The sequence below is a fragment of the Apteryx mantelli genome, chromosome 1, assembly GCF_036417845.1.
Source record: "Apteryx mantelli isolate bAptMan1 chromosome 1, bAptMan1.hap1, whole genome shotgun sequence".
In the NCBI taxonomy this organism is placed as follows: Eukaryota; Metazoa; Chordata; class Aves; order Apterygiformes; family Apterygidae; genus Apteryx; species Apteryx mantelli.
In genome coordinates this window covers 136127924-136155421 of record NC_089978.1, presented here as the reverse complement: position 1 = coordinate 136155421, position 27498 = coordinate 136127924, and the positions used below count along the sequence as shown (strand labels likewise).

Genomic DNA, 27498 nt, shown 5'->3' with positions numbered 1-27498 from the left:
GCCCAGTCTCCCCACCCCTTTGTCTCCTCTACCAGGACACCTGTACTGGCTGGTTCAGTCCCTGATGTCTGTGTATAAAATCGATTGCTGTCTGAATCAGAGGCCGGCAATGACACTTCTGGCAGCATTCAATTTCCTTTCATCAACAGGTGTGTGCAGAGGGAATTGCACACTGCCTTCCCTCTGATTTACAGCATGTTTTGCGACTGGCTGAGCCTTGAGGCCTGCACTTGCAGTACCTGCTACAGGACTCTGGAAGGCACCACAGGGAACATATTTTATTAAAGTTGTAGGGGCAATCCCTTGGTAGGACTGGGGAAGGACTGCTCGGTAGCCATGGGAAATCAGGCCTAAACTCAGGAGATGGGAAACTGGGCTGTGACTGAACATACTGTGTATTATAGTAGTTGCCAGCAATTACGAGCTGTAGCTGGGAGAGAGAGCTGGGTGCTGCAGCCAAGGCAAATATGTTCCTCTCCTCTTCCTGCCCCAACCAGCAGCCATGACATGTGGACTGTCATTAAAATATCTGTTCTGTGACCCTGAAAAAAAACAATGCCCAATGTAAAAGTAAGGTTTATTGATGGAAAGGGTTACATGATTATGGTACAGATCTGGAGAGAAGTGCCATGAAAAGAAACAAAGAATCAGACACACTAGCTCAAATGACACCACAGGCTTCCACTGTAATTAGTAAGGTGAAATATCCCCTTCTGGGACTGAATCACAGAAAAAAATAGGGTGCTTGGCCACTTGTTCAACATTTATGATGGTTCTGCAGGGGAAAAAAAAAAGAAAATAAGCTCAATAAGAATGACCCAACAGGTGCAGAATATAAAGGATGATTGCAAGATATTGTGAAGACAGCCCATTCTGTGCAAAACAGAGAAGAGCTGGATCAACGGTTGGCAGCAAGCTATGCCTATACTCCCAGAGAGCTTCTCAGCAGATAACAGCCAGCATAACTGCTATGTTGAGCAGGACACAGACCTGAACCTCCCCTGCAGCTAGGTGACATTGTACCTCTGACTAGCGAATGCACTACCTCCATGATTCATGTCGCCTCATATGTAGTCCTCAGAAAATGTGTTAGCTGTCCTGAAAAGGTTTTCTGTGAGTCCGTGTGAAATACCCTGCCTATGCCCGTGAAAGGTAGGCTTTAAAGGGCAAACTTTGAAGGGAAGCTATAGGTGGAGTATTAAGCTTGCTAATTGCTGATGCTTTTGAGGAAACTCTGAAGGTGTTTTCCCATCCATTTTTCTGCACTTTGGCTCTCACCCTTTAGGGAAGGTGAGCTCTTTCCATTAAAAGCAAAGTGGTCTTCACTTTGAGTCCACAGTGCACGTGGCACAGGACAGGATCTGGCCACTGTCTTTTGCTGATCCCTGAGAAGTCTGGTGGAAACTGAAGACTCCTTTCCTGCAAGACTAGCTATCACTCTACCCACCATGTCAGTCCCTGGTTCATGCAGTCAGTCCCAAGGTTCATGCAGCTTTGTATTTCACTTTCTTACTTTTCTTCTTACTTTCTAACTGTTCACTCTTCTTTCCCTCTCTTGTTCTTCTCCCTTATTTCTGCTTGTTTTTTTTCTGGCTTTCACTTACCTTTTGTAACTATTAACCCATTCCTGCAACAGCCTCTTTGCAAGGTGATTTATACTCAGCAACAGCATATTCTTCTGGAAAAGAAGGAAAGTAATGCTTCCATTATTCTGGGGGCACTTTCTGTCCCTTTTCCTGAAGGTGGATATGCACCACACAAGCTTAAGCTGGAGCTCCTTGAAATCTCCTTAGTTCTTGGACATGCATTTTTGTAGCTCTCCAGTCATGCCTACTTGTCACCTTGGACATGAGACCGTGTTCCCTAGAGTAAAATGAATCTCTTATTCTCTCCCCCTGGCACTAGCTCCAGCTCCTGATACAGTTTAGGGGAGTGTTAGTTCCAGAAGGATTGGTCCTTTGGCTGTCTTAATGTTTACAGTGTCTGTTTCTGTCCCTCCCCCTCCCACACTTCATGCTTGCAAAAATCAAGAACTTACCTGTTTCATAGTAATCATAGATCTGCACAGGAGATGGCTTTGGATTGGTCACTACAAAGTCCTGCTCAACTGAGAAAGTGATTTCTTTCCTTTTCTTCTGCAAGATCTGGGAACGGAGGGACAGGGCTGTCATAAGTCTTTTTATTCATTTAACAATCTCTGGAGCAGACCAAAGTGGGTAGCTGACAGAGCATATATTTCAAACCCCACTGCTGTCCTACATACATATGCATGATATCCATTATCTATCTGCCAAACTCAGACCAGAAACATATTTAGAAAGTCCAAAGTGAAAATGAAGTGAAGGGTTATAGGTTTCTTATCTTGCTTGTATTGCCATATTCTATAGTTATTGTACATTTTATTGCACCAAGGCTCGAGGGAGAAAAAAAGTCACAAAGGACAGAACTCAAGTTTTCCAGGATCTCCCAAGAGTCAGGACAATAAAGTCTGGTATTCTAATCCCTACCATTTCAGACATGAACATTATGTGCCACCAAGAAACTGGAGTCAATAGGTATCACCGAGTTATTGGCTTCTGGTGTTAGTACTGCAGGGCCATCAGTGAATGTACTTTTGATATGCAAATTCTGATACAGGGATTAGATTACAGGTTAGAGAGGGAATTTTAGATTTGGTAATGAATTGGAGGAAGAGAAGTAATGGAAATCTTTCCAGAGGAGATCAGAGTAGTGATCCAGGTCCTGTTAGAAGGCCTGAGATATAGTAGAAGCCTACCAAGGGGACATACACTCAAGGGAACCTCCTTCCTGGTCTTTATCAGCTTTTGACTGAACGGAGAAAGAATTTTGATTAATTTCTTTGTGCTAATAGGACAGACATCAGTTTGAAGCTATTTGGGCATTTGGGATGTTACATGCAGTTTGAGGAGTAAGCAGGTTTGTGAATAGAGGGCAAAACTGATGGGGAAGGAAATATGATAAATGCACTTTATAAAGTGTATCTGCTCTGTAGGTGCAACTATTACATGCTGTTTTCTTGCTGCTTTCAGACCAGATAATCAGAGTTCAGAACTTACTTACATTTTCCAGATAGATAAAAGAGAACATATTTTTTCTTGTTTTCTACTTGCATCACTGTATGGTCATCCATGAGCTTTAAAACAAGGAAATGGAGACAAACCGATATATTTATAAACCATTAGAAAACAAGTGCTACCTCAGAACCTATCACTCTAGCTGTGGGATTCACTCTGTGCCTAGCTAGGTATTGAGGGCTACCTGATTTTTAGAGTCTAAATGTTGCTGGATAGACAGAGGGGACTGAGCAAAAACTGTCACTTGATTTAGTGCGTATAACAAGCACTTTCCAAAATGAGATGCACTGCAGTACATTAGGGAAATACTGCCCATCTCCATTGTTGTATAGGTTTCAAAACTAGTCTGGTAGATTTCTACCCTTTCCCTGCTTGGGTAGTGCCAGGTCCCGGTCTCAGTTGCCATCTGGCTAGGCCCTAGCTCTTATTTTTTAATACAGCAAGGTCTGTATTATGTGTTTAAAGCTCCCTGTAGGTCATGCCCTCGATTCAATAATAAAGACAATGCAACCATGCAAATACCTCACACAGTTTGTGTTTAAATTATTCTTAACTAGGCCTCTGCTTTCATCCAGCTGTTATATGACCAGTCATCTCTGTCCCTGGGGTGACTCATTTAGTCTTGCTCCTATAATTTACCTTATCCAGAGAAGACTTAACAGGAACAAAGCCAGAGAGCATCTTCACATCAATAATGACCATGTTGGAGCTTCTGCACTTCCCTGTATAACTGAAACAACAGAAGCCTCCATCAGTCTGGCCCATATCTGGGGAAGCCAGTCTCACTCTGCTCCTGACCTCATAAGATGTGGGAAGACATTCAGCTGATGGTCATAGTCAAGGAAGAAGGGCGATTTTTCCGATGGAGATCTCCGCTCCTGCTCCCAGTGCATTGATCCACCTGATAAACACAAAGAGAGACTGAGAAGCAACCAGATGGATTACTGGTGTCACTGGTTTATGCTGCCCCATAGATGTACTGTGTCCTTGGATCTTTCTCACAAATACTACAGAGCAACAGATGTGCTGTAAATTCACCCCACAGATTATCTGGGGACATCCGATGGTTGATGCATGTGCCTATATTCTCAATTTTGTCAAGGTTAGACCACATGCCATCAGTAAGATCTATTCCCTCTCCCCACCTTCCAAATACCCCGAATGGCTGAAACTCACCAAGTGTTTTTGCTGATTTCTGTAACTCTCTGAGGAAAGATTCACATTTTTCCATCTTGCCAGCTAAGCAGAAAGCATAGGCCATGAGTGCTTGAGTGTAAACATCACTGATATTCTTCTCAGATGCAGTCTCCAGGCAAAAAAAGGAATTTCGGACTACAGGGTACTTTAAAGAAAAAAGTAATATGTAGGTCTGAATTCAGTTCAGTTGTTTACACCTGGCCAAACATTTCTTTTCTTTGAATCTGTTCTTTATCCTGTTACCACTATAGCAATGAAAATGGTACCTTCAGTTTGTATAGTGACTTCAGGAGAGAGTATATGGAATTCTTTAAGGAGGCATTTCAGACTGAAACATCATACAAATAAAGTAGCTTTTCAATGTGTTCTTGAAGATTTTAGTGTATAAATAGAAGACTCTCCTTTTTATTTTGAAGCTAATTCCTTCTGGTTACCTCTATGATAACAATTCATCCTGTGCTTTACAGTCAAGAGTCTGTTGTCTTGAACAAATCCAACTTTATGGGGCAGATTCTATCCTCAGTGACTCTAGTGTAACTTCAGTTACTTCTGTGGAGATGTACTATCTTAACACCAAATAAAAGGCCTTCAGCCAATAACTCTGAGACCATAATGTGACTCCATGTCCTCACTAATGCACTATCTAATCAGGAAGGTCCTCAAAAACATGACAAATTGAAGAAAAGAAAAAGCATATATTGAAGTCTAACATCCCAGCTTTTCTCTACTTTGTACTAGCCACTTTAAAAAAAAGGAAACATTTGCTTTTCACTCTGCTGGATCTTCCTTTTCCCAGGATGGCTATATAGTTCCACTGGAAACTTTATGGATCTACCTACAATACTTTACCTTCATAACTGAGCCATGTTTGAGGATAAGCCATAGTGCATGGCTATTACATGACAAGTTTTTTTTTTTAAACTGGAAATTAAGAGATGTCATTTAATATCCTGCACTTCCCAAGCAGAAGATCAGATCTCACTGAGGTCTGTAGAATTTCTGCTTGAATACTGGTGGTTGAAGAGGTATTGAGATATCATAGCAACTAAGGAAGATACATTCTGTGCAAGGTCCCCTGGGAGCTCTCTATCTCTCTCTGTAGTACCTAGACAATTTTTAGGAGACACTGGAGCCAAGCCAACAATGGGGGACCAATTTCAGCTGAATACCAGTAGTGGAGATCTTACCGAGCTGGCGTGCCCAGCTTCTAGCATGGCAATAGTGATGTAGGCAGAAAGTGACAGTTCATCATCTACTGTTCCCTGAAAAGGACATGGAGAGAGGAATAATCAGTGAATGGCGTGAGTGAGAAGCCTTTAAATATGAATTACAATCTCCCAACTTGAAGAGTGTGGCCAGCTCTGGAGGCAGCCCAAAAAGGAGAGCACACACATAGCTGAGCTAGCTCTAGAGAAGCCCATTGCTATCACCACAAAAAACATTACTGCCTCAAGCTTACAGTTCTGTAATCCTCTCTTAGGTGCTCATGAGATGTAAAATACAGTGTGGGGAAGGTGACTGAGTTGAAAATACTCTGTGTAAGGTGTGGAGAGTTAGCCCTTGGCAAAGGACAGGAATTTGGAGAAAAGTATAATATTTAGCAGTAATGGGAAAACATCTTCTCAATTATGAGAGGGTAAACTTGACCAAGAAGTAATTGTCTACCACCTTCAAGGCATTGTTGAAGAGTTTCCCAACACTTCGGAAGCAGCCATCTGGCTTCTGTTTGCTTGCCAGCCACATCAGAGTTTGAGCCTGGACATTGGCATCAATATAGATGAAGCGATTAGCTTGTGCAGATGATTTGTACACAAAGACAGTGAGCCTGCAAGGGAAACATGAAGCTGTGACCTGAGCATTGGAGCTAGGAGGAGAAAAAATCAGCTCTTCTGCTTGTGCTAGGCACAAGCCTAAAGAGTTATGGCCAATTTGTTGCTGACTTGTTTTTTCCATGTGTGCTCCTTCAGGAGAGGGTACCAAAAGGAATAGTAGTTAGCTGGGACCCAGGAAGGAAGCCCAGCACACTCTGGAGCTGATCCTGGCTACAGAGCACTGCAGTGCATTGTGTTTCACTTCTAACAGGAAACAGGAGTGGCAATTGAAAAAGCAGCTGAGTCTTTAGGGATCATCTTTCCTCTGCACACACCCCCTGACAGGGGGCAGAGAGCCTTGTTCTTAGTATATACTTAAGAGTCCTAGTTCTGGCCACCTCTGTACGTCTGATTTAGCTAGTAAAGATGTCTTTTACCTGCAGCATGTGAATTGAATGCAAGTTAATCTCTGAGCCATTTTCACTCCCAGTCGCTTACCAGATGTTCCCTTCTTTATCTTTGGTGCCAAAGACACTATAGGACCCATCTGGATGTTTGTATGACAGCTGTTTCTGGTATCCTGCAAGCACATGGAACAGGAATTGTTCTCTAACATAGAAACAAAACACTATTCTTTTTGCTGTCAGATATATATGGAAGCATAGTGGGAAGTAAGGAAAGGTAACATATCTCTACCAAGCAGTGAGAGCCCTATTGCAGCCCCGAGGGAGCTTAGATGTAGTCATGGAACATCTTGTCCTGCAGAAACGCTAACTAAGACAAAGAATAGATGAAGCTGCATCAGTTCTATGCTCCACCTAAGCTATCAGGATCAGGTTAGGTGCTGTGCCTGGGTGGAAGAGGAGGAAGGGAATGAAAGACAGAACCTCAAAGCAAACATGACAACTGAGCCTTGGAAAAACAGGATGAGGAAAGAAGGAAGATAAAGCAAAGTTAGTAAATGTCATAATCAGGGCGTTTCTTTGGGTCATTGTGCTGTGCTACAGTGTCAGGGCCATACTACTAGGATAGCCATGCTACTGTTTCTGCTTACTGGGCCTCAGTGGGGATTTTAGCACACAGCAGAAGAGAAGGACAGTACTCTTACTGCTTACTAAGTATCCAATGGCCTTGAATTTGACCTCCTCACTCAGCTGCTCTGTCTTGTTCAGATAGTCCAGGACATAGATGTTGGGTGCAAACAGGACCATGTTCTGCTCCCCACAGCCGAATGGCATCCGGAGGAGCTGTTGCACATCCTGCATGGCAGTGCCCATGATGTCGCCTGGGAAATGGGAGATGCCGGGGAGATTAGCACAACTCAGGGCCACTGAAATGAACAGTAATTTCAGTTCAGTAGACAGAGTCCTGGAAGGTCCTGGATGGGCCTCTATGGCCTCTATGGTACCACACAGCTTTCTAACTGAAATTCTCAGTACTGAGTGGTTTGTTCTGTTCTGCTTTACAGTCAACAAAGAAATCCCTTTCCCCTCTTTTATTACTTAGACTAAATTGCCCACACCAGAAACACAAGTTATTTTAGTGCCATTTCAAGCGAATGCTTCTTATTAGAAATGAAAACAAGAACTGCCAGGAAACTCTTCTTCTTCCATGTATGCTGGAGGGGAGAGAGGAATAACAGACCAGAGATACTGCAGAATTAACATCTAATGCTGAACAGAAACCTTGGTTATGTAGATGTATCACAAACCATCTCTAAATTGTTATTCTTAGGAAAGAGAGTAGATACAGACCCAACAAAGGATTTTTGGGATGACCAGAAATCACAAACATATCAAAGCAAAGATTTTGTTACATGTGAGTAATGTAACCAGCCCAGGTCCTATCCACTAAAAGACTGAAAAGATTTCACTAACATCTCTGATTTGCAGGTGGATGAATGGAAGACAATCTTACTGGCACAAGTCTGGCTGAGGTCATAACTCCAAAATGTAATATTTCTGAGCAAAATATTCAAATACCAATAAACTGAAACAGAAAATTGAAGGATGTCACCAATATTTAGAAATTTGATTTCTCTGATGCAGCAAAGAACATTGCTGGGCATAACAAGAATCAGTCTCTTTGCTGAAAAGTTTTGTATTCCAAGAGTGAAAAGTCACATCTTGAATCCCAACAAATCTTTTATTCTCTGTTTTTGTATTTTCTTTCTTTTTATCTTTTTATTTTTTTATATTTACCAACAACAGAAAATGAGGCACTGGCTGATCCTTTCACCACATTTGTAGGTAGATCTAGAGCAACACCATGAGAAACCATATCATCTGTAGAGAAAAATATTGAGGATATTTTGGTCATTTGTATAGGAACATTGATCATAGCAGCAAAATGCTTCTGGTAGAAATTGCACAATGAAAAGGTACACACAAGAAACAGCAGTAGACAGAAACTCACAGATGTCACCAAGAACACAGCTGTCAGGAGAGAAAGAGGCATAGAAAAAACAAACTAGTGAAAAACAGATCAAATGGTGCAGTAACTGTCATTGCTCAATGGAAACCGGTTGAACAGGGTACTCACTGGCTCTCTTGGCCGTGAACCCTGAAGAGCTCTCCAGTGAGACATTGGGGAGATCTGATTGGTAAGGGTCAGGGCTGCCCTTGTGCCTTTTTCAGGCAGGACTTCAGGAAACTTTGGAAAACATTTGCAGTCAGCACCAAGATGGCATGGAGGGAAATATCTGTATTTGCTTTCCCATCCCCACCAGAAGTGGAAAGCTGCAAGCTACAGTTATCTTTGGAAGACAGGACACCAATCAAAATGAGTGCATGCAGACTACAATAGATTTTCCACAGAAAAGTCATCTTCCCTAGATACCTTCATAGCAGCCTTCCTTCAGTATCTGAGCACCTCTGACTGCAGCACAGACACTGCCTAAGTGACATGCACGAGATCACATGTGAAATTTGTAGCAAAGAATTGATCTGTAAGCACTCACACTCATGCTAGCTGACATTTGCACAGTGACCTGGGCGCCTCAGGGAAAAAGGGAGGGACAGCATGAATGAGGATGACTGCAGGAAAGAGTGCAAACCTTCATTTCAGATCCTCTCAGAACATAAATATGTAAAGCCGTTACCTTTTGTGCAGATGAGGGACTTTTGAGTCTCTTCCCTTCTGATGCCTTCAGGCTGGATGATGATGGGAAAAAGAGATACATGCAGCAGATGAAAACAAGCATGCAGAAGTAAATAATGCAGTGACAGAAGCATCAGCCCCCAACCCCATCCTCCTGCATCATAAGAAGGCTGGATTCAAACAGTAGTTCGCAGATCAATACTTGATGTGGCTGCTACCAAAGGATAGTTCCCATCAAATGGAGTCCCTCATTTTCAGTTTCTTCTCTGCGTGAGGAAGATGTTATACATTTACCAACACCCACTGATCCTCATGGAAGAGGACATCAGATGGGAATGGACTTGCTTTTAGCTTGAACAGCCAGATGAAGGTGGAACCAAACCAGGAGTTCTTTAGGGAACCTGAAAAACTTTTACTTGCTTTTGACACTTTTGCTGCATTATTCTTTCTTCATGGATGGGAGTAAAGGGAAAACAGGAAGAGCTGTCAACACTACCTCCACCAGCAACATTCTGATCTGGGTGTCCCTGTAGTCAATACTGATGTTCCTGGCTGCTTTATCTCCACAAGCTGCACCGTCCTTGGTCTCTGCGGTAATACTGAATAGCACGTCACCTTAAAGGGTAGAAGAAAAGGAGAAAAAAGTGACCTTTTTCATACAGAGTGATGGTCAAACTAAGTGGTTTCATCTGATAATGAATCTCCACAGATACTGAATGATGTAACATAATGAATGGTCAGTGACTCTAGGTGAGACACAGGGGGAAGAGAACTGATGTGTCTAAATGGGAACAATAACTGCACTGCAGTTCTACAAGGGCTCTTTGGCCCAGAGAGATGAAACAGTGGTAGACCAGGTTCTCAAGGCTGGAAAGAGGTTCAGTTTTCAGGTGAGGTATAAATTGATTAGCATCGACCTCAGGACAGAAAACCAGATCGACTCACAGTCACTTACCAATTTCTTTGGGAAAAACATCCCAAACATAAGTCTTTCTTTGTTTGGCACATACACATCCATCATCCCCTGGGGAGATGAGTTTGGCTTCATAATCAAGGGAATCTGACAGCAAAACATCAACCTGAGAATAGAAAGAAAAATGGGATGGGATGAAGATTCTGCACCAGAGGCAAATGTTGCTTTATTGTTAGGGGGAAGTGGGATCTCTGCTTATGTCCAGTGTTAGCAGTGTAGAGCAGAATTAAGGCCTGGGATGCTGCCGCTGTTAGATGAGTCATTCATCACAGGAAATTATAACAGTGTTATCTTTTGCCTGTACTGACATACTCAATGTTAAATATCCTGTGCATGCATATGATTCCTGATCAGGGTATTAAGTTATGTTCCGTTGACCTGGTGCTAATGGCTTTGAACTGACTTGCAAAGGAAAACACTGTCTAATGTTTTGTTTTGTTACTATAGAAATTCTTGAAAAATGAGATTAAGAAATGAAAGCCTCAACAATGGAGATTTTTTTCTAGAATGTTTACCCTAGGCCTTTTTGCTTTTTTTAGGTCAACAAAAATTTTGGAAAAACATTTCTAAATTGTGTCTTGATTTTTCTTCCTTCAGTAATGATCTCCTTGTGAGACAGGAGAGCTGATTTGCAGTATTCGAATGAAGCAAACAAAATCTAGACTCTCTACCTCCCTCTCTTTTCAGGATTCCTAGATAAAACATATGGGGGGTGGGGGAGAAAGAAGGAAAAAAAAGCAGCCAGACAGAAAAGGTCTGTTTTTCTTTCTTCAGGTAACATTTATACTGTGTATAAGCTCCCTCAATACAGAAGTACCATGCACCTATGGTCTGGAGGCATTTTTTTCTGGAGAGTACTAAGTGCTGAGAGAATGATCTCCCAGAGTTTGGGAGCAATAGAGAGTCCCTAGTTGAGCAGACACTCCCTAGGAGAAGTACTGGGACTTTTCTACTCCCTGTTTTGGTACTTTTGGGGGCTCTTGCCAGAGAGAAGTAGGGATTATCTGTTCTCCACTTCTTGCTTTTTCCCCCCTTTCTTCTGTTTGGGAGGCACAAGTCCTTCAGTTTTTCACACCTTCATACCTAGTTCTAAAGACCCCACCGAAACCACTGATGGCTTGCAAGACTGTGAAGAGCGAATGATACGCTTTGCAAAACAATTGTTTCCTTCCTCTATGGACCTCTGGAGAAGCTTGCTTGTACATCAAGCTTAGACACATTTCAAACAGATCTCCTTCTGCTTGTTAGTAGCTTAGGAGAAAAAATCCAATCAGGTTAATCTTTCATCGGATAGACAGAGCAATTCACCAGTCAAGAGCAAAGACAGCTTTGATCATGTACACCAATTATTTTGTTGCTTTTTTCAGAATACAAGGGCTGCAACTTCTTTAGAGATGGAGCAGGAACTAAAAATGTGGGCATAAGTACGTACTTTCATGCAGTGGTTGAGGTAGTTGAAGACATTGGCTCTAAGTAGGAAATTTTCTCCCTGGATGATAGAGTATGGCAAAGTCAAGTCCACAAAGAAAGGCTGGAAGGCAGTTAGGGTGGCAGGCACAGAGATACCAAATCCAACCAAGTCTTCCACACAGAAGGCACTGGCCTTCCATTCAGTGATGGTGTCAGGGATGGTGTATGCGAAACTTGCTTTTCCAGTAGAGCTGATGGAAATGGATAGAGAATGAGTTTGGAAAAGGGAAGTTTCACATACTTAGTTCTCAGTACAGGCAACACTGTCCCTATCAGCATTGCCCCTACTCTGTTTGTAGAAATCCCACATCCAAGTCCCAGAACTCGTCACCCAAATCATCTAAGGAAAGGTCATTTGAAAGTACTTCTGCCCATCATTTCCCTGAGTTCGGAAAGAAAACTTGGAATTCGTGTTTTGCAGACCAGAGGAGTTTCTGTTTTTAAGAAAGAAGTATGACTCATGATACACACCTTGTGGGAACAGATCTCTTTGGAAACAGGGTAATTTTGTCATGGAAAAGGGGAGGGCAAGAGGTTAGGTGATGATTGAAGCAGCTAGGTCTTCCAGGCCTTTATTATCACCTTGCAGGACATCAGGCGACATATTTAGTAGCTCTTAAAAGCAAGGCAAAAAAAGAAAAGAAACAATACTCACTTTATTAGGACTATATCCCAAATCCAAGTTTCAGGGAAGAATTCTCGAATAGTCTCAAGTATGAGTCTCTTCCGACGTTCCTCTCTAGCAACTTCAAGTGCTAAGAGATAATGGGAGGTTAGGCCAAATCTGGTTCACATAGCGAAGACTCCCAGGAAGGACAGGCTTTAATATGCTTGGGCCAGTGTGAAGGATGATTAGTGTTTGCCCAGCTCTTTCTACTTGAGACTGTCAATATTTCCACACAAGTATTAATGTCACTAATAGATCTCTGAGGTAGGTATAACTTGATATCACAGATAAAGAAAATGTTACTGGAATTGCCTTTGCCTCTTAGGTCTGTGTGCCAGCTGCACTGTCACACTGTCTCTCCAAACAGGCTCTGGTCAGAAAGGAATCAGTGCCAACAGTGCCAATTTTGTGTGACACTCCTGGTTGTCAGCACTTCCTAGCATGGAACTGAACATGAACCAAAGGTTTAGACATGAAAAGCTTCTTTTGGCATTGGCTATTATCCTAAACTGTCTCATTCTGTGCCAGACCAGGATTCAAGTGAAGTGCCATAAAGATCTGAACATTGCCAAATTATATTCATGAGTACTGTCCATGCTGCCTTTCCTTTCCACAGAAATATCTGTTCATTTAAGGAGAAAAATGCAGTTTTTCTATACCCTGTATTAAAGTCTTTTCTGTACCCTGTATTACCTGATGATTTGACATGGTGTGTAGAAGCTGTGAATCCCACATTCAAGAAATATGGCTGAGGTCTTGCAGTCTCGCTAGCACACATGACTGGTTGCTGAACCCTTGAGTTGGTAAAAAATTTCATGCCCATATCCTGTAAAAAACACTTCATGGTATCAGCCACAAATATAATGTAGTGTGGGTTTATTCTGCTCTTCTCTCTTTCCCATTATTTCCTTTCTCCCACAGAGAAGCCCAGGACAGAATATTCTATGTAGAGACCTGTGGGAGTTTTGCACATGCTGGAAAAATTACAGTATGCATAGGAGACAACTGAGAATGCATATCCACACAGAGAGTTTGTCACATATGAGTTTTGCTGACAGTGCCATTTGCAGAAAGATTTGGAATTTCATCAATGGAGTCTCACTGCAAAAGATTTAAGTAACTTGTAGGACATTTACCCTGAGGAACTGATAGACATCTGGGCCTAATCCAGACATTACAGGTGTGTAATACAAGCCATTGTGAAAGATGTTGTCAGATGAGACACATGGGTCTTGAGGGTCATCTTCTAGGTTGAGCCCATTGAAGATGTAGCCTCGTAAATCTTGCAGGGGATGCAGGCTGTATACCTGTGCGAAGGAAGAAAAAATAAAACCAGTGTGTGGAAAGATAACTGTGATTATACAGTCATGTGCTGGCCCTTAGCAGAGCTGAGATGCAGGCCTGTTTGAAACCATACTCTTTTCTCACATAACACAAGGATAATGGTATTGCTACCTGGAGAATATGCTAGGGCTTGTTTTCCCTGTTTGGGTTTTTACTCTTTATGGAATGTCTTTTCTTGTTCTTGGCCTTTCTGGGTATATGATACCCAGGATAGAGCTCATGCCTGTATGGGGCTGTGGTATTTACTAGAATGCTCACACTTGTTGACTTGTGATCATCTACTGAAGCATCCAGAATGATTGTGTGAACCCCTAAATTACTGGTTATTCCAAATCCCACATGAAAGCAAGCTTCTGACTGCCAAGAAACAAGAGCTATGTATTGCACATAATAGATGGTGAATGACCATCAAGTGCAAAAAGCAGTAGAAGAGAGCACAGTGTAACAATCACAAATGGAGAGATACTGTAATAGAGGAGAAGGAAGCAGTGCTGCAGTAGAAGGAGAAGATGCATTTTTGGGGTAGCTTACAGTTTCAGCAGACAGCTCTGTCTCAGACTTCAGGAGCAGGACGCTCTGATCCACAGCCCTCACAGCACAGAAGGAGTTGGCAGCAGCTTCAATGACTAAGCTGACATTGAAAGCTGAGCGTATCTGCTTTTCAGAGAATTGCAACTGGACCTGAAATTGATCAGAGACTTGTTGGTATGGCTAATCCCTACTGCTCAGGGCTGCTTGGTACACATGTGTGGATGTGAGGGCAAGAAGAAGAGCAGAACGCTCTTCTGTTAAATTAAAGTACAGATCATCTGATTGGGCAGGGATGTCTAGTCTCCAATGCCTCTGCTGACTCGGCCTCCACTGTCATGAGAGCTTAGACACTGAAGACACATAGAGACTTCCACATTGTGATAACTTAAATGAAGACTACTTCTAGTGATTTAAAATAAAGTGTGATTCTGTTGCTGTTCTTCTTATCAAATCAAATCTTATTATGAAGCTGATGACATGTAATATGCACTACAGTGAGCAAATCGTATTTTCACTAGGTCCATGACTGACTTGAGGAAATATAAAACAGATTCTGCTTTGAATCTATTCAGAGCAAAATCTATTTCAAATTTGTGCTGCAGAAGAGGGAAAAAGTAGGAGGGGAGACCACATCAGGTAAATGGAAACATTTAGTTTAACCCCAGTTGTTTTGTCTTCTCCTTATGTTTTGTTTCATATTTGGATATCCTTTACCTTTTAAGAACTGAAGATTAGAAAAATATTAAAGGTGAAATTTCATTTCAATTTGACAAATAAAAATGTTTAATTGAAAAAAATATGCAAATAAAACTTTAAAAAAAAACCAAGATTTTTATTTTTGCTTTCTTTTCTATATGTGTTTGGTTGTGATAAACTGAAATTGCATTTTTCAGCAAATAAGCTATGGACTGTAAGAAATTAGATTACACAGTGAAGTGAGGTAAGAATAAAGTGTGTTCACTGCATTAAAGAACAGACAATCCAAACCAAATAGGACACTAGCATAGTTCAAGAGAGGCAGGCACAATTTGGGAGTAGTGCGGGTTTTTTTGAACAAGTAGTTTTTAATGTTAAAAAAAGATTTACCCTTTGGAGATAAGGCCAGGCAGAGGTGGTAGTAGGGGAAAGATACAAGGCCAAGGGAAAAACAGGAGAATGAAGAGAGTAATAGTGAGAGAAGTAGATGGAAAGAAGAAATAAGACTGGAAATCTGTTGTGGATGTGTATGCAAAGAATTCACATTTATTTGACAGCAGGTAATACTAGCAGTATCTTAGTGCCTCTCACCTTGTTTTTGAAGCACTTCTTGACTGGAAATCTGACACTGTCTGCTACGAGCTCCTTTGCAGGGTGTAAGGTATATACTAGCAACCAAAGGGCTGGAGCCATTTTCTTATTGACCACAAGTGGGATGGTGAAAGTGCCATTTTGATCTGTCAGTAGAAGGAAAGGGACTAATAAATAGAGAAATCCAAAGATCTGCTGTTACAGTAGCCATCCGAGGCTGACATACAGGTGTACCAGTCAGTGGAGCAATTTGTACTTGGATAATAAACTGAAGAATCAGAGAGAGACATGGAGTTACCTGGAGGTGACACGCATCGATTCAGACAAAAACACCCTCAGATTTATTGTGGGTTTGAACACATGTCCAGATTCAGACAGCCTCCCAAGCCAGACACTCTGCTTTCCCTCCCGCTGTCCTTTAGAGAGATCTTTACAGGACACTACTTCTTGGCTAGTATCAACTGATTCCTTCTTCTTTTCCTCTATGTTGAGGTTGTTGAACTTAACCTGACTGTATAGTGATCTTACTGGTATTGCTAGTGTCATGTACACATGCAAGGATGGAGAGAAATAAAGCCCTCCCAGTAACTGCAATGTACATCCAAGAAGTTTTGTCTTGGTCCCCAGTTCACCCATCCCTCCTCCCTGTCCCCCCACCCCCGCTTTTTTTTTTATGTAGAACTATACGCAGCTACTTCACTTACCAGTTCTGATATTAACTTTATTTTCCCCTGTAAGGACTGTCTCGCCTTTTGCCATGCCCTGTGCAGAGAACAACAACATATTTCTGGGTTAGTGAAGGTTGGAGGGAGAAAGTTGTCACTTTTAGTGACAAATACAGTTCAAGAAGCAGCATGTACAATGGGATGGCTTCAAATGCTTAAGCATGAACCCTAGGGCTTGCTGGATGCTGTCACTGCTGCTGCTACAGCTATGGCTGTGTACACTGCTCAGAAAACAGCAGGAAAAAGAAGGGACCAGGTAGCAGGGGAGGCACAATACTGTAAAGAGCTGCTTGGAGAGAAGGGATAAGAATCCTTGTGCATGACATTATGAAAGTGGTTCCTTACTGTGAAATGGAGTAACATGGCCAGAAGTGGGTCTGATTTTGCCTGTGCAAGCAGCTTTACCAAGCCACCTCAGTGCTGTTTCTGTCCTTGGGTTGTTCATCAAGGATGTATTGGGCTGGCTGGTAATCCAAAGGCTAGAAGAGCACTCACTGCCATAATTGCTGTGAATGGATTGCCGGATAGATTTCCGGTCAAGCTCTTTCAGCAAAGCCATGAAACAACCCCACACTCTCTACATAATAGAAGTTCATGATGTTGATGATCTCATATTCTTCTGTATTCCAGACATAGTGCACAGTGATCATCTTCTTTTGCCCACAGCTCAGATCTTTCCACAACGGCTCAATCCTCACAAAACTGTTAGTCCAGGAGTAGAAGCACTGGACGGAGACAGATGCATCGGGGTAGGAAGGCTCTATCCAGCCTTCAGAATGGCACTGGTCGCTGGTTTTATATGTTGCCTGATAAGGACAGGGCGTAGGAAAGAAAAACGAGCAAATATATCTCACTAGGGAATGGCAAAGCATTATCACAAATTGACATCAGAATGATCAGTTCACAAAATTCACAAGTCTAAGCATTGCATCTAAAGCCAAACAGGTAAGAAAGAAGTAGCACAATGGTCTTGCAGCCTTGGAGCAAACCATTGCATTCAAACAACTCAGGTATTTTCCTCACTTCTTTTAAGGTATATTTGAGAGCTCCAGAACATGAAATAAGCCAGTGAAAGCACATTTTATTTCTAGAACTCAAACTTCATCCCATCTTTTTTGGGTTCAGTTTGAGATCAGCCCTTTCTCTCCCTATTTAGCCTTGTTTTTTACTTACTTTTAGACTAATCTCAGGATCAAACATTTCAGATGTGTCAATGCTAAAATCAATGATGCCATTAACATCAGTGGTGAAGTTGTCTGTGTTCTTGTTATTCACAAATAGCTGAACAACCTCATTGGAAACAGGCGAGTTGTCTTTGTCTACCAGCTTGATCTGTAGGAGAAGAGAACGCCAGACATGTTCAGCTTGGTATCTTTCTGTATATAGATACTCATCTTTTGTACACCTTTGCTCTCTACACAGCAAAACTGCTTTTTTCTTCCCCCTTCCAAGCTATACTTAAGGACTAAAATGCCTTGGTTTGTGGCAGCTCTCTTAGGAGATTTGGAGTAGGAGCTTCCTCAGATGCTGCATCATGGATGACATCCTTTTGTAGAGCAAAATCTTCTTATTTCTCATCTCTTTTCTTCCCAGTCCCTTCTCACTACACATTTCCAGTTTAAGGATACACTTCTTGTTCTCCATTTTTTTCCTTTCTTGGTCTTTAGAGTCTGCTGCTAGTACTTTTCAAGTCTGAAGACCTTTTGTCCAGATCTTTGCTTTGACAACTTTTATGGTTCTATATCTCCACTACCTGTGCTATTTATGTGTTAAATTAACAAGTAAGAAATACCAGAGACCATTAGGTAAATTCTAAGCTGCTAGAACTGAACATCTATTCTGAGTTTTTCCAGAAAAGATGACAGAAGTAACAACATATTAAATACAAACTTAAGAGACTGACTACCCTTACTGTCCATAAACAACATGGAGACAAGTTATTTCTGGAAAAAGAAATAAAAGAAAAGTAAAAGTCATGCAGATGGATGTTGACATCAGTGGGACTAAATGCACTGAAGTGAAGGCATGCAGAATATGCCAGCAGCAAATGATAATGTTTCATTGTGCAGGGGAGAACTGTGAATGGAATGTGACTGGGACAGCACAGGGGCTGGGATCTGCTGCATTTTGAGGAACTGTGGGTGTCAGTGGCTCTACGATAACAGCCCCCCTGATTTGAGCCTCAAGCCTTTTTTTTTTGCGTAGAAGCAAAGAAACTGCCTAAAGTTATTGACAACACCTTGTCTCTGAGATGTGACATCCCAGCCTCCTACCAAGTATCTTCTATCATGTTAAACGTCTAGTGTGTGTGAGAATGTGTGTTTTGTAGGAATTCACTGTGGCACATCAGCCCAGGGAGCCTGTTGACCCCTCTTCTCCAGTAAGGGGTGGTAAGGTGCACAGCAATCTGAAGAATGGGTGTGGGAGAGAGTGAGAAAGTTATACAGGCATCTTACAGAGGGGGGAAAAAAAAAATCCTTTAAAGAGAATTAATTCCCCTGCTTCAGTGCTACTGGTAAGATGTCCCCCTTTTCCTTTCCTCATTGAAAAAATGGGAATTGAAGGAAAGAGAAAGAAAATGAGATTTACCCCACCCCATTTAACCACTGACAAAGAGTTATGCAGGATTTGTCATTAAATAGCATCTCTGTCCAGTCATCTGTGTCTAGGATATCACTGTCAGTTCTGAAAGGAGAGCAGTGAGTTAAATCAAGCTGAAAATGCAAGTAAGAAAAATGCTAATTAATAGTTTGTTTTGATTCAAAATATTCATAGATTCAAAGTGAAAAGGATTCAGAATAAATTTGCACTTTCCAGCATTCAGAATTAATAAAAGGGCAACCAATAAGTAAAGAGAGAAGCTTTGGGAGAAAAAAAATCCTTCAAACAGTCCCCCAGATATTTCTGTCACTATTGTCATATAATCTTTCTTCAATCATCTTCAATATAAGGAGCTCTTTATCTCCTTGCTTACCTGTCCAAAGTAAGGAATTCCTCTTCTGTAGTGGCAATCCATGTTCTCAAACTGTATACTGCTCATCACTTGAGTTATAGAAATAGACCAAGTGGCTGTAAGTTGCAGGCCTGTAAGACATGCCCAGAGTAAGGAGATGTACTTTGTCTTGCATATGGCTTCAACAGAGTCAGAGTGTTTGCCTGGAGATGTGCTTATAAAAATGGATCTTCTTCAGGAAGAGATCCTTGTGCTCAGCAGGCAGAGACTGAATAGCTCTTATTCTCTTCTTTGCCCATACCACACTGTTGCTACTTCTGACTGTCTAGAAGGGATTACCTGTTCCTTTCTCTGTGACAGTGGCTTTCACATCAAGATTCCTCATGTAACCAATGCAGTTTAGCTCAAAGATGTTGGAACTGAAAACCTGGGAGAGGCAGCCCCCTGACTCCAGCTGGAAAGGGAAGAAAATAAATGCTGTTAGCAAGGTTCACAGCTTACAAAGAATACTGGCAATATACTGGACCTTGCTTTAGTGATATCTTTTGTTGTTGTTAAAGCATTCAGTGTTTGTAAGTCCATTCCAGTTCTGTTTGCTCTGCCTAAGGAAAGGTCCTGAGGGCTAACATTGACAGGCAGTGATGGAGAGTGGGTCACACTGGGCAGAAAACTTCATCCTTCAAGTGAGCTGTGAGGAAATCTGCTCACATCTGTTTTTAAGTGAGAGAAAGGAAGAAACTCTTGCAGACAATTATCCTCCTCTTCCTCTCAGACAAATCTTGACTCTGCCTGGGAGATTACTGATGCATGCAACACAGTTGTGTGTGCATCCCATGTTATCCTTTCTTCCCATTGTTATGTTAGAATTTCTTAGTCTGCAGATATGGTAATACAGTGCTGCATACTGTACTGTATGAATGTGGCAATGTTTAACTAGATAGGTAATTAACCAGTGAGCCAAAGTGTCTCTGTATGTCTGTATCTTCTATAACGGGGAAATAGTTCCTAAAGGATACCAGACCTTCCACAGCAGAGTGAAAAATGGGGGAAAAAGTGGTTACTGAATTTTATCAGTTAAAACGAGTGTTCAACTGTCAAGAGGGGATTAGGGAAACAATTCATCTTCCATCGCTTTCAAACAGGGCTATTTTCCCACAGCTTTCGAAGTTGTTTATACAGGACTGACAGAAACATCACTGTCTACACTTTTCAGGTGGGAAGCTGAGACATGAAAAAAGAACATGTCAGTCCCCCTTCAGGCTTGAAGGAAAACCAAGAAGAAAAGCTATGTGTCCTGAGTTTCTAGCTAGCGATCTGAACAATAGACAAATAGAGTGAAGTGAAGCATCAAGGAAAGAAAGAAAAGTGCAGTGAGAAAAGGGAGAGAAGGAAGAACACAAGGGAGAGGGTAAACACAGAGAGAAATAATCATTATGTATCATACGTCTTTGGTAAATGATTGACAAATTGGGCTTTTCTTGCACCTCCCTTATGAATCAAAATCCCTGCACACGCTGAGCTGGACTTTCCCCTCAACAGGCTGGCCGTAGGTGTACCTGGTGAAAGAGGAAATAGGTCCATGAGCTGATGCTTGAAAAATTGACTTAAGCGAACTTACGCAGGGATAGACCCAGGATGAGCACTGACCTGGGAAGCCAGAGGCTTGAGTAATTTCAGTGTCTTTTTCCTTACTCCCTTTCTATTGCAGAAAGGTAATACAACTTGGGAATTGAAATATTGAGGAGTTTTGTTTCACCCCTAAACCCATGAAACAAAACCACAGCTTAAGCTTCAAAACAAATATATCTATAAACATGATGGCTACCAAACAAATTATGACTGTTCTCTCCACTCTTCAGATTAGAGTGAGCCCTGGACTCACTGAAATCAAAGTAAAACTCATATCTGCAAGGGGATCAGGATTTTAGCACTGGATTCTGAATTACAAGATCTTGGTATAACAGTAACCAAGATCCTTCTGAAGGACTAAGCCTAGTGGGGGACTTAAAGCCAGCTGGAACACTAAAACCCCTGCTCGAATTTAACAGTGGTCTGCTGCATAAAGGCCTCCTTCTCATGTGGGTTATTGGGAAAGGACACCTCCTTCTATAGCAGGGGACCCCTCAAAAGATTTGTGCAACCCACCAAACACCAATGTGAAAAAGAATACTCAGAATATAGAGTGAGATGTGAGAAAACACAAGTAAATGGAAGCTCCAACCACTAAGGCAATCCTGACCAACCTCTTCTGAGGCCCCGTTTATTTTGTTCTCTTCTCTCTCTAAGCCCTTTCTGTTTCCCCGTCTTTGGGAAGTTCTTGCTCTTCAGCATATTTCCTAATCATTCTGAATCTGGTACTTACACTCCACAGACTTTCACTGTGAAATTAGTATCCATGACTGTAAGACTTTCTGGTGCAGTGACAATAACATCAAATTTTGGCAACACTAGGATGAAGAATAAAAAGAAAATAAAACCACCAACACATTGTCAGGTTGCAGGCCCTCCCAATATGAAGAGAGAAGGAGGATATATCATCAGAATTAGTCACAGATGGAGTGAAAGCTCTCAGAACTGAGGTGTCAAAATGATCAAGAAAATGTCTTCATCTGTGAAGGTTCATGATAATTAAAAGCTCAACGGACCCCTGGAGGGAAGTCAGGGGCTTCTGAGATTAATCCTGCAATGTTTAGATACCTTGCAGAGCTATGACCAAGGAAATTTGTGGACATGACTGGGAGAAAGTTAGTTTATCACAGTGAATTTTTCATTCAGCTTGCTGATTTGTTACGCAGCTTTTTTTCCCTGGCTGAATCTGTGTGAAATGGTTAATTCATCTTCTTTGTCTTTTTACTCTTTTCCCCTCCAGTTCTTAATGCTAATTAATTAAGGAAGATGTTTAAGTATTAGCAATCAAAAAGATTGAGTGATAGGATCTCATCTCTAATAATGTTTTCTACTCTGACTAAAAACAGCAGGTGGCATTTACCATATTCCTCCACAAGGAATGAGTGATTTGTTTTATCTCCAGATTTCTTTGCTATGATGATTTTGTAGTTCCCCAGGATAGGCTTTTCAGTTAATGGGAATTCAATCTGGACGATGTTCATTTCTGATGTCACATTTTGCCACTAAAAGATCCTGTTGCCCCTTGGATCCTGAAAGAAAAAGAATACAGACTCATGGTTTATTTCCCTTGGAAAATTTTTCCTACTAGCATACAAACCCAGAAACAAAGAAGCAAACAGGGTAAGTTGCTTTAATTCATTGGGAAAGTTGCTTACTGCATATGCTTTGAGCTAAATTATGCCACAGTAATCTTATTAGTACTGCTATATTCTTGTCTGTTCAGATTTAGCCATCCTCTCCCATCCCAGGTACAACTCTCAATGACCAGAGAAAGTTGCACTATATTGTTCTTCCCCAGTCTTTGGTATATATATCTAGTTTTGCATAAAGGGGGAAGAGAAAGAAAATCCCTTCTTCATTGTGCTTCCCCTTCAGACTAGCTTATTCCACACAAATCTTGTCCCTTAGCAGACCCATTTTTTTCCAGCTGCAAAATGAAGGAAGGGAACATTTCTTCTACATTCAGTGGGGTGTCATTTGCCTCTGATTATATTTCATGCTAGACTAGTTAAACAAAACTCATTCACACCATTTCCTTGAAATCTTTAGAGCACTCACTGCAAAAGATGCATGTAAGCTCCAAATATTTATGTTTCTCTGAAAAAAAAATGCAAAAAAATGACTTGACTTCACTGTGTAACATCAAATCTTACAGGAAAGCTGCCTAGATCTGGACTACTATTTCTATTTTTAAAAACACCACAAAGTGCCATGGAAATGCTAACATAGCTAGCAATTATATCCCTTGCCTCTATTTGTTCATAGTTTTCAACAGCCTTGAGTAATGGAAAGATATACACCAAAACAAGGTGAACAAACTGGAGGAGGTAGAGGGAAGTCAAAGATATGCATAAGAACAGGGCAATTTTTATGGCTGCTGAGATGAATGTAGGTATATTTTCCAGGTCAATAAAGCTCAGACAGCATTCTTGAATTCCATGGGGTTGCTGTTATCTCTGCAAGTCTACTCAGGAGCAGAATTTGGCTGTGTGTATAAACACACAAACTGATGTAAGCACATGTACTCTAGATTTTATCTTTATAGGTACAATACATTGCAAAGAGAAAAATCTCTTACCTGAATTGCAGGATGGCAAAAACATAATAATTATCAGTATAATACCAGTTATAAGAGAACCTCATCTCTTATTATAGTTAGGTTAAATACTTGAATAGCAAGACTTCATAAAGGGAACAGATGAAATGAGAATTCTGGAGCAGATTCTCACCATACTGGACTTAGTGCAAGCCAGAAGCATTTGAATAAATAAAATTGTAGGGATGCAAATGAGCTGTGATCTGGGTTTCTTTGAACTATATATCTTCATTCTGCTTATCTAGCACCAGCTCTTTGGGTAACACCTTGCTTTCTTCAGCATTACAACTGAATGAGAGGAGGCCAGTAAATATCCTTCCATCTCTTGGCTTATGCACTATGTGTCTAAAGACAGCTTGCTAGCAATGAAAAGAGTGTGCCTCTGATGAGATGATACAGATGGTTGTGGTAAGTCTTTTCCTTTTCCTTTCCCCATTTCCAAATGGGAGAAGTACCATAGATGGATGACTTCCCTACTGTTGTAAGTAAAAACTGCTGAACAGTAATAGCAGGAGACTGTCAAGCAGGCTTTCTGGTCATAGCTATAAATAATGTCTGGAACAAGAAAGAAGAGGATTTTTTGAGCCTCTTTCTCAGCAATAGCAGGAGGTTTTGTGTCAGGAATACAATCTACTATACACTTGTACTGTTCTGTGTGACTCTGAGATAAGGGTAGAATATTGCATGTGCTCAGGAAATCATGTTTATCCTTTGAGATTTAGTTTATGCAAAAGCTTATTTTATCCACAGCAAATGTTTATTTAAAGTTTGAGTGGAGGTTGTCTCCCAACAAGTTTAAAAATGGGAAGGGTAACTTGTAAAAGCTGCTTTCTGCTTTCTTTTCACTCAACATCTCCTGAACAGGTCTAAAATTGAAATCCAGAGCAACAACACAAAACATCACTGGAAAGACAAGGAACAAGATATTAGTATTAGGTGGAGTTTGTTTGGCTGAGCATGATGTTTTCATTTTATTAGTACTTCCAGTTTCATTGGATCTTCTAACACTCCTTGTGAAGGATGCAAGTGATAAACTTTGAGGGCAGAAGAATCCTACAGAGACTTTGCTTAGTGCAATACTGAGTTCTCACACTCTTTCATGAAAATTTGCTTATCATCAGAAAGAGCGGATGACTCGATTAATAAGGACTGCAGTGCAGTCAGTCAGGTGATCTCAAGTGACAATCATAATTCTTTCAATGGCTGTCTGCATGCTCTAGGCAAATTTTTTTCCTCTTTATTTCCCATCTTTACATCAGGGCTTGTTACTGTGAACATACAAAAGTTTCAAATATTACTGGAGCTAGGTGAAGTGTCAGTTTTCTCTAATGCAGTGTAATTCTTGTTAGTTCAGTTTTTTTTCTCATCTTGCACAAGTTTTTTCCTTACTTTTCTTTTATTTGCAAAAGAAAAACTGAAAGGAGAATTATGAATTACAGCGCAATGCAAAACAGGAAAACATGGTTCAAAAATGTCCTTTTTGGAATTTAATTTAATGTACTGCTCTCCCCACCTCAAAATCAAGCAATTTGACAATTAATCAAGACATGTTTGTGAGACACCTTAGGAGAATTTGCCACCAAATTCTGATTGGAAAACTTTCCTTTGTGCTATGTATTATGATAGAACTCATCCTTAATTAAAGTATGCCTTATCCAGGCAAACTGCTATGTTCTTTGGCTGCCCTCCTAGTTTTTCCTACAGGATTCTAGTTGTGTCCTAGAAATCTGAAAGCGTAGCAGTGAATTAAGGAACATATCTAGATAAATAGTTTTTTGTATACATGAAGGTCTGTTCTACAGCCAGATAAGAAATATGGATAGTGGAATGGCATGTGTCCAACCTTTGGAGGAAAAATATCCATGAAAATATACAGTTCAAAAACCTCAGAACTCAGAGGATAAATAGCATGAATTTGTCTTTAAAAAAATTGTATTTCATTTTTAAATCATGGATATGACTCTTGTTCTTTAGACTGTCTTTGACGCTGGCTGGTATCACAGGCAGGAGACTGTGGGAGCATTGTTTTATGCCAGGCATGTAAGTAGTGATCTAATCAATTCTTTCCACTTGCTTGGCCTGCCACCAGTAATAAAACAGTGGCAGTAAAAGCTCCCCTCTTCCTTCATCTGGGAAGAAGGGACAAAGAAAATGAATAGACCATGGAATGACATTCTCTGGCCATCCTAAAGGTGTCTCTCCGAGCTCCACAGCAAACACTCACAAACATTTTAACAGAAACTCTAAAGAAACTGAATCCAATCTAGACTCTGGCTCAACCTGAAGAACACCTAGCAAAGAAATTCCATCTGAAGAAATTGCTTTCTAAGGGAAATACTATTAAGTAAAACTTGCTATTCACCACTCTGTCCTGGTTTGTAGATGGGTTTGTCTGTCTGCCCAAAGACAATGCTCTCCATGTTCCAAATCATCACTGACCGTTGCTCTTCCAGGCTGACTGTGTTGCCATGGGCAGAGAAGGAAATGAAAGCCAACAAGACAGAACTGACAGGAGGAATCTGTGAGGAAACAGAAAAGCAAAGGAGAGGTTGCTAGTCTTGAAGCTGTTAGCTGAAGAACCAATTGGACAGCTCAATTTATAGCCTTGATTCCTACAAGGATACACTCTGCTCACTTCTACTTGTCTCACTGTATCTCTCTCATTTGCTTCTGTTTTTCTTCAGCATGTCTTATTCCTTTAATTGCTTGTTTCTCTATTCTGATCCCTAGTCTATATTCTTTCCTCCTCCCTACCTTCCTCATAACCCTCTGACATCAGGTATTCCAACATGGGCTTTCTCTGTTATGACTTTTCCATTGGGACATAAATAAAAATTAATTTACCGTGAAGTTGAAGCACTGTAAGCCATTGCTTGCTATCATGGTCTTCTCAAAAATAGTGGTGTTAACAGCACCATATTCTAGGATGACTCTTACAAATATCGTCTGATTGACGTTGAGGAACTGCAAGCAAACCTGACCTGGAGAGTCGTTCTGGAGGACTGCAGGCACCATCAGGACATACTGCCTGTGAGATCCAAACAGCACATTGATCACATCATAGAGAATGGAAAAGCAGCCTCATCAGCAAGAAACAAATGGAAAGTATTGAGGGATTACTTTTCATTGCTCAATACCCATTGATTTGTTTAGATCAAAACATAAAATCCACACACTTTGCCAGTGCCCTTCATTCCTGCCCTGCAGCCCCCAAGTAGCCTAGCCTGAGCTCCCACACAGCTCTGCCACTACCCCCCACTTTTGTCCTTTAGCCCATTACCTGAGTTTTGGACCCACCTGCTACTACTGCTGCTGATGCCTTTTTCTGAACATTGCAGAATTTCTTTAGAAATTGATAGCTATAGGCAGAAGGTCTATTTGGTATTAAGTGAGAACCTCTCACTTGCCACCCACAAGTCAGTTTAACTTAGCTCTTCAGATATAAAAGGTGAGTCATAGAAATATTTAATATTTGAAGTAAAAACAGTGGCACCAGTTAGCACTGCCTTTAAAGCCTTACAGTGAATACTATTAGTAATAATGTGGTAGTTCTTACAACTCAGGTTCCTTTGCAGCTGTTATATACAGGAGAAAAATAACCAAAAGAAACTTTAGCCACATTTTTCTCCCAGGAAGACAGAAGGAAGAGATGAATTTTCTTTCCAAGAAACAATGCATTGCCCACTAGTTTAACAGCCCTGCAATATTCCTCACTGGGAGCTCCAGTGGAAAGGAGTCTGCCCTTCAACTCCTCCCTGGCTCCTTCCTTAGATGCTAGTGCCTTTATATTTTCAGCAAGGGGTAGAGATCCTAGTCTATCCCACTGCTTTCAAGAATCTCCCCTTACCCTACTGCAACCTAAACCAACTGTCTTCAGATTGAAACACCTTGCAACAGTTCTCAGAATGTTTGTGCAAAATATCCGTAATGTTTTTGCTTTCAAGGTGTGAGGCTTTGCTTCTTACACTGATGCTTGGCACAGAAAAGCATGAAATGACCCAAAGTAGAATGAGTCTGTCAAATTAGATTAATATTTGAGGGTTTTCCCTAGCATTCTCAGATTTACCTACTGGATTCACAGGTTGGGTGAAGCAGACTAACTTTCTATACTTCAACAATTG

At 41.1% G+C, this 27498-nt stretch overlaps 2 protein-coding genes across 2 annotated transcripts in view; both read right to left on the bottom strand.

Annotated features, from left to right (window-relative positions):
- The window catches only part of LOC106497164 (alpha-2-macroglobulin-like), a 74736-nt gene extending 47681 nt beyond the window's left edge, over positions 1–27055 (bottom strand). The window contains 4 exon segments of the mRNA XM_067293074.1: positions 24229–24280; positions 25740–25896; positions 26222–26405; positions 26934–27055. Of these exon segments, the coding sequence (XP_067149175.1) occupies positions 24229–24280; positions 25740–25896; positions 26222–26405; positions 26934–27055 (515 nt within the window).
- LOC106497212 (ovostatin-like) lies at positions 3674–22262 on the bottom strand. The gene is made up of 21 exons (XM_067289437.1): positions 22142–22262; positions 21515–21599; positions 20666–20708; positions 19492–19606; positions 19174–19283; positions 17373–17531; positions 16772–17005; positions 14188–14337; positions 13449–13619; positions 13006–13138; positions 12301–12400; positions 11608–11836; positions 10158–10281; positions 9699–9817; positions 8305–8458; positions 7212–7388; positions 6602–6683; positions 5961–6117; positions 5480–5554; positions 4272–4437; positions 3674–3825 (listed from the first exon to the last, which is right to left on the bottom strand). The coding sequence occupies exons 1-21, from the start codon at positions 22260–22262 to the stop codon at positions 3779–3781; spliced, it is 2751 nt and encodes a 916-aa protein (XP_067145538.1). The 3' UTR covers positions 3674–3778.
- Positions 27056–27498: the final 443 nt, after the last annotated feature.